Raw genomic sequence first — 8055 nt, 5'->3', positions numbered from 1 at the left:
TGACAGCAGTAATCTCACTTATGACGTAAGATTGTTTATTAGTTAAACAATTAAGTCTTTCCAGAAGAGTCAGCTAAAAAACTATAAAGGGTGGAGCTTAAATGTTTTTAATTAAAAGTTACTTAATTTTAAATATTAAAGAATACGTTTTAGTACGAAACTGCTAAACAGCGAATTAGATCTTCTGTTTTTTACTTTCAGATTCAAAAAGGTGATTCAAAGTTTGCTTGACAGCATAGTGGGAGTCCACGTTTAAGCCATAAGGCCGTGATGAACACCAGGAACTATTTATGCGAGATCAATTTTCTCAGGATCAGCGTTTTGACGACCAGAGAGAAAAAGAAGAAGAAGAAGAGGAGAGACACTAGCCGGGAGTGCCAAGTTTAAAAGCTTGTTTGTTTCTTAAGAAGATCAAAGGTATCAAGGCCTTGGACAGACATGAGAGGCACAGCCTCTGCAATCTGCTCGCCATTCATTCCAAACAACAGCGGCTAAGAAAAACAAGGATTTCTCTTTGGGAAAAAAAAGAAAAAAACCTGGAAAGCATCCCGTCAAGCAAACACTCCAGGATTTCCCCATCTCCTCTCCACAGGGAAATGACATGTTTGTCATCATGTTGGTTGTTGTTATTCAAGGATTAATGATCTGCAGGTGGTTTTTCAAGTTCTGTCAGCTAAAGCACCGCGAGAACTTGGAGCCAAAAACTGAAGGTCCCTTAAAAAGTTAAGCAGCTGCTCCTGACAGCAGAAAGCCTTCATTAAAGGTTTTTTTTTTTCACTAGAAGTGTTTTAAATATCTGATAAAGTTGATGCAACACAATTTGTGATTGAAAATTATCATTTTTTTCTCCTTTTGTAGTGTTTTAATGCAGTATTTTTCTATAAAATCCTTTTAAATAATTATTTTACAATTTATTACTTGCCTAAAAAGATCAAATATGCCATAATACTTGAAAGAGCTCACATTTCTTAGGCGGACTGAGAGCCAACTGCCTTTACAATGAACCATGGAGAGATCATCAAAGAGGGGGAAGGAGCTGTACGACTCGCTGAGGCCCGTGGCTGAAAAGGCCCACTCGACGTTCTTGGCGATGTAGAGGCCCCTCCGAGGGACCTGCCCTGTGTTTTTAATCTGCTTGTTTCAGGACTGAATGAATCATCCTCTTTCTTCAAAAACCCTCCTTCTTCATTTCATGCTCGTGATTTTCCCGTTTGGAGTCAATCCCATGTTTGAAATTTTCCAGCTTTCTGGTAGAGAATTCGGCCATCCCAACGACATCGCGATAAAGGAGGCTACTTGTTGGACCTTTTCACGACGGTGTGTAATTTTAACAGATCTCCCTCCATAGACCCATCCAAGCTTGAGCGGTAATTTAGAAACCTCTGAATTAAAACGCCCTTTGAGGTAAACCAAGCATTCAAAACGGCATCTAATTTTGTGACTTTTCCAAAACGCATTAATCCTCCTAAATGAGAGCTGACAGGATATCATATGCTATTGTAGCTCCTCAGATACCTCAGGAAGCAATTACCATGAATACATTTTCTAATAAACTTGTACCCATCAGATGATAAGCAATTAAACATGCGTAATTATGGTTTCCATACAGTAATTTCTAAGCTGATTAGGTTTGTGTGCTTTACAACCTGAATGGGAGAATATTAATAGAGCTTTGCATTGGTGTTGCTGGTTAGTGGTGGCAGCTCATCAGTGAATCATATGCAAATGAGGCCTCAGGAAGTGCATGAAGCTTCAGTCTGGGCTATTAGAAGTGTCTGGGGGGGGCATGTCAATGTTCTGCACATGCATGAATATGCAGGAACCCACGCATATGTTTCTAAGCCATAGGCAAATGCGTTTTCTCTGTCGATGTTTGGCCATTTTTAATTGCTGATAAAATTATTTTATGTGCAACAATTGTCATTCATCCAGTTTTATGGTTTATTTTCATCCCAGTAAAGGATGTCTCATAACTGGCTTTTATTAATAACCAATCATCTACTTCACAAAGTTTATTTAAAGGCAAAATCTGTTGAAAACTAGAATATTTCTAAAAATTTCAGATTGCATTAGATGCCAGTTAAGGACGTTTGGTTTGGAAAAATGTTTCAGGTCTTTTGTTACTGACAAAATCAAAATTAAATTAAAGACCTACTCCAATGAAAATTATGTTTTTGGTGTTTTTAACATGTGAGGATGGAGGACAAATGTTACAAAAAATAAGCTTGACATTTCTGAGTATTTATTTATTCAAATTGTTGTGACTTAGGAGTAGAAAAAAAATTAAGTTTGAAAAGGAGATTATTTGTGACGTTGAAGATATACGAGGCAAGCTTTTACCAATGGGGAGGGGAAGGGGGCGGGGTTATTCCACGCCAACAGTCCCGCCCACAATTAGGAGGCACATTTCTTATAAATTACTGCCACTCTGCAGAAACTATGACCTTGAAAATTACTTTTTTTTTTTGGCTAAAAACGGCGAAATCATAATTAAAAGACTACTGGGAACGCTTGTAAAACAGCTCAAAAGTTGATCGGAGTGGCTCTTTATGTGAATAATACACGAGGGATTTGGGATAAAACTATAAAATCATATAATCAATTTAAGTTTCCTTTGCAAGAAAAAGTTGGCCTCAAAGCAACTTTCATCGGTCATGAAAAGGATAATGCTCGACAAAGTGTGCATTATCAGAAATTAATGCATGCTGCGGAAGCCTACGTTCATTTTTTGATAATGCACACTTCGAAGGGCATTATCCCGCTAATACCATAGTCACTTACAAATTAAATGATACAATCAGTTTTTAGTACTTTATTCTTGTTATTATTTTGATTTAGATCACTTTTTCACAAAAAGCGGACTATTTGATTCATGGTGCGGAGTGTGGTCACGGTAACATAACACGCGCCACAACCACAACTGCAGTGACAAAGGAAAGCGATATATATGCTGAACGTCACAATGGGTTAAATAAAGCTTCAGTTCAGAGAGAAAGTTCACCTCTTACCGCTTGTCTTTGTCCAGATGATGAAGCAAAAGTTTGCTTTAAAAAAGCCTGCGCAGTGATACAGAACATTTGGGCTGTGTGACCGGAACTTCTTTTTTAGGTGTTCAGTACCAGGTATTTTTCTCTGCATCACGCTGTTGGAAGTTTTGGCTAAAGATTGATTTTAGGTGAAATTGATGTTAGTTCAAAATATCAATAAAACCACAAATTAGAATATTAATCGAATCATTGTTAAAATGATTTCTTAAACACCTGCTTGAATTAACAGTGAAATAGAATAATAAGGAAAAATGTAATTGTTAATCAATTGATCAGTAGCTATGAGAGGTAAAAAAATGTATTTTTTTCTTGCAGTAGGGACTATCCGATGACACTATTTAATGTTCACACTGAATTAAGTCTACAAGTCAAGAGGAATAGCGATACTAAAGCAAAACAGTTTTTATCATTAACAATTGTTAAAGAAAAACTTATGAAACCCTAAAATCATTAAATACATATTTTTTTTATTAGGGCTGTGTATTGGTACGAATCTGGCAATATGATGCATATCGCGATACACACCTCACAATACGATATATATATCACGATATATCCTGCGACTGTACCAGAACAGTCTGCACAGAGTGTGCTGTGCTGCCAACTAGTGGTAAGGGGTTTAGGTTGAACACAAAAGTAAGACGCTCACAAATAATTACTGTATTTTCCAGAGTATAAGTTGCAAGAGCAAAAAAAATGTCTTATCAAGCAGAAGAAAGCCATATATAAGTCGCTCTGGTGTATAAGTCGCACTTTTGGGAGAAAAGTCTGACGTTTCAGAAAAAATCTGCCAAGCTTAAAAAATAAAAAAATAAATACAATAACACTAATCTTTTGATCTGTATAAGAAAAAAAATCAAAGTTTGAAAGGAAATAATCAGATTCTCTTCCATGTTTGTTTTGGATGACACTTCTTCTGCCGCTGTCAGTAGCAAATACTTATACTCAGACACAGCACCCTCTAGTGGTTGTTGGAGGAAACAACCGCTAAAAGACAACTGGTGTTTACAGGAAAAATCACAAATAGATGAGCCTATTTATGTAAAAAAAAACACACAAATAAGTCACTCCTGAGTATAAGTCGCACCCCTGGCTATACTATGAAAAAAAATGCGATTTATACCTCAGAAAATACGGTAATAATTAAATACCATTTTGTCAGCATTACAAGTATCGCCATATTAAATATCGCGATATATCACTGAAACGATTTTTCCCAATACCCCTAATTTTTATGCATCCTTCAGTTGTCACCAGCTTAAGTGGACTCTGGACTGGACTGTGAGACGAACTCAGTGGGTGAAACACAAGAGTGATTTCATTTCACATCCCAGTCACTTTCTCTGCAGCAGGCTGAGCTGCTGAACCAAACATTTCATCTCTCTGCTGTTTGCAGGAGCATAAGAAATAACATTTCACACCAGACGGCAAAGCGCTGTAGTCTGTTCGGATTTATTATCAATCTGAATGTTACTTCTCACACAAAATATATAGTTCTCACCGAGGCTCTCAGTGTATATAGTATTTTAGATAGCTCTATAGTAGGATTCATAAAGTCATTCATTTTTCTATACATGGATCCAATAATCTGTCATCTTGCACAAAATATCACGATATATCAGAGGGACAGACAATTTTAGCAGTGATCCTGTTGCGAGTTCTTCATAAATATATTATTACTATTGATACAGGAGAACAGTATTTCATATAGGATATCTCAGTTTCACATTTATATTCAAAAAAGATGCCAAACCAGACGTGTGGAATCGATTAGTGAGGAAGATATGTTGTGATACTCATGGATGGTGAGACTTTTTTTTCTTCTTCTTCTTCTGCGACTCAATACAAGTACAAGAACAGACATCTGTACATGTGCAGCTCGGACACAGTGGATTCAGATCACAGAGGGGGGGAACGTTCAGGAGTTCCCCAACCCAGCACGTCACTTCATCTACAGGACAGAATCTGTACAAGATCAGGACCTACACACCCAGCGTACACGGTGCAAGTTGATTGGTCGGTTTGATAATCACTTTTTTTATAGTGCAAACAAATGTTTCTGTAGTTTCACCAATGATTGGAAATGACAGGATTTTTCTCTATTTTAAAAAAAAATTGAAACATAAAACAGAGTCGGGCTGTGTTTGACAGCTGCATCTTCACTGTAATTTGATAATATTTGTTTTCCACATCAATGAAACCATTTTGGAACAATAATCATCACCTGACGTCACGGAAAGTCAGCGGTACTGCAACAGTAAGTTTCAGGAACAACATCGGAACGCCGTGGGTTCATGCTCGGAGAAGTCGGAGCGTGTCGCTCTGACATCAGCGAGAGCACGGATCCAGGGCAGACACCCGGCACGACATTCAGTGTACAGTTTTAGCAGAGAAAGACGGGAGGATGGAGAGAGGAGCGGGATCCGTCAGAGGAAGATGAAGGAGAGGAAGGTGTGCTGCCTTCACTGGGGAAGAGCTTTTAGGATGGCGTTCACCTCCTCAGCCACGGCTGTCAGCGCAAACTCAAACTGCTCCTGAAGAGGAGAAAGGAGTGGGGGGAGGAAAGGATGTGAGGAAAACAAGGAAGGAAAGAAAGTTTTAGGATGTGTCCAAGCAGAGTGACTGGCAGCCGCCTCCTCCTCCTCCTCCTCCTCCATATCTCCTGACCCCGCCTGGACCCGGCCACAGATTGGAGCTGAGCCTCCCTCTGAGGTTTCAACCTGACGAACGGGAGCAGCCGGCGCCGGCATCGATCCAGCCAGGTGTTTCTTAAAATGGAGCTTTAGAGTCAAACTGTCTCAGCTCTTTCTCTGTGTGTTTGATTGTGAAACCAACTCATACTTTTCCCCCTGAGGAGTTGATTGATGTTTGCCCCCTCTGGACTTTCTTTTTCTTTTTTTATATATATATATTCCTCTCCTCTTTCCAGGCTCCAGGCCACAGGGTCCTCTCAGAGAGAGAGGCTACGTAGGAGTTTGGAGGGAACAGTCCTCAGATGTGTCAACACACAGCCTGCCATAGTCTGGCCTGAGGAAAGGCTGAATCAATACAGAGGAGTCACTGGTGGCTGTGCCTTTTTCTTTGCAGTGGAGATTATCTGAAGCGTCTATTTTTATGTGTCTTCTGAAGCCAGAAAATATCTATCCGTCTGCCATATACTCTCAAATTTGTGTCTCAAGATTCGAATTTGTTCACATCTAAACCACTGGGGGGAGACCAATCTCTGCCCCACAATCAGGGAAAAAAGATGTCGAAACCCACGTGCTGTAATTACTACACGTTGATGTCTGTCAAAGAGGGATTTAATGTTCTTTCAGATCCAAACATAAAGTGGAGAAAAAAAAAGATAATTGGTTGCCCATTCTGTGAATCTTGACTCTAAATTTCATACCTCGTTACAATCTAATTTCTGTGTAGGGCCTGCACGAAACGGCAGAGTGAAATCAACAATATTTCAATGTAATTTCACTTAGACATGCCAGGGAAGAAGAAACAGAGAGTGCTTGAAAAGCTTTTTCAGTTGAGCGGAGTGCGGCTGTGAAAGCAACTTTAATGAACCGTCTAAGAACAGTGGAGTCTGTTAGCAAGCGGCTCACATCATTATTATCAACCACCACTGCATTAGGCTTGCCGTCTTTATTATTATTATTACTTTCCTTAATTGCATGAAAAGAAATAAAAGGAGCACATCTCACACTCTGCTCTGAAATGATGTAAGGTGAAGGTCCTGCTCGGATTAAGGCTAAAACTAAATCAGGAGTAGGGATTCATTGAATTTAGATATACGGGGTAATGTAAAAGATCAGGAAAAATATATTTTTTAACCTGATTTTTTGAGTATTTCAGGTATAAATTGAACATCTATTGATGCAAATATGCATCAAATCACTTCTGCTTCAAAGTTACCTTAATTTTGCATCTAGTAAAGTAAGTACATTGTTATTAATATTGTACTTTTCTCAGAGGGGGACTCAAAATGTGCCCCATATTATAAAGAATATAAAATCAGAGATACAACACAAGCATCTAAAAATCAACATTGAAAGCAAAAACTTTTTTTTCATAGCTGGAAATAAATTCAGACATCAATGGATTAACTAGGGTGGTCCTGAAGTGCAAATCACTCGGCGTGAAAACATTTTAAAGATTACCACGACAATTAAAAAAAAGCAAAACCAACACTATTAAAACAATTCCAGAAAACAAAATGAAATGTAAAAAGAAAAACGAAACTCAATGAGAAAATGGAAAACTATGGGATGTCGCTGATTGGATAATTTGTTCACCATTTCAACTGAAAGTTGAAGTGATACTCGATCAGCGACGTCCCATAGTACCAACCTTTTCTGGTTTCTTATTGAGTTTTTTTTAAACATTTAATTTTGTTTTCTATAATTACTTTTGTTTTTCAAAATGTTCATTTCTTGAATTTTCCTCGTTTTCTATTATTTTAAGGAGCCGTACCATGATTTTCTTAAGCCTTTCAGAGTAAACTATATCCAAATACATGATCATATATTATCTTTGGAACACTAAAAACAAACTATTTATGAAATATTGGCAAACAGACTCTTCCTAAAAGGGGCGATCTCACTCTGTGATGTCAGATCGTGAGGATCCACTCGTTTTCGAGGGTGCGAGAGGGGCTGGTACTAAGAGCGCAGGTTTGAATTGCGTGAACAAACCAAAATACTGCTTTGGGGTTCTTTATAGTGAGGAATCAAAAGTATAATACACTTAAAAGGTCAAAAAGTTGTTTTTTAATGGTATTGCGCCTTTAAAATTTTTTGCATGGAGTGATTTGTTGATGTGATTTGCACTTCCGGGCCACCATAGTTAACCAAGTGTAAAATTCGGTGTTGACTGACACAAAAAACATATTCAAAAGCATGTTTTTAATTAAAAAATATGCTATGTTAAATCCTACATCTAAACAACACAATAAGATATCAGCAAATATCAGAAAAAAGTTGCATTTATTGAAAAAAAAGTTTTTTTTTTTTAAGTT

At 37.9% G+C, this 8055-nt stretch overlaps 1 protein-coding gene across 2 annotated transcripts in view; it reads right to left on the bottom strand.

Moving 5' to 3' along the window:
* Positions 1 to 4480: 4480 nt before the first annotated feature.
* Positions 4481 to 8055, bottom strand: part of ptprn2 (protein tyrosine phosphatase receptor type N2) — a 144272-nt gene continuing 140697 nt past the window's right edge. The window contains exon 22 of one of the 2 annotated variants that reach the window (XM_024280249.2): positions 4481 to 5581. In XM_024280249.2, coding sequence (XP_024136017.1) covers positions 5510 to 5581 — 72 coding nt within the window. In that variant the 3' untranslated portion in view covers positions 4481 to 5509. The remainder of the gene's footprint in view (positions 5582 to 8055) is intronic. The other variant, XM_024280250.2, reaches the window with a different exon arrangement.

This window comes from Oryzias melastigma, linkage group LG20, assembly GCF_002922805.2.
Source record: "Oryzias melastigma strain HK-1 linkage group LG20, ASM292280v2, whole genome shotgun sequence".
NCBI classification, from domain to species: domain Eukaryota; kingdom Metazoa; phylum Chordata; class Actinopteri; order Beloniformes; family Adrianichthyidae; genus Oryzias; species Oryzias melastigma.
The sequence above is the reverse complement of the archived record's forward strand: the minus strand, read 5'-3'. Positions and strand labels throughout refer to the sequence as shown.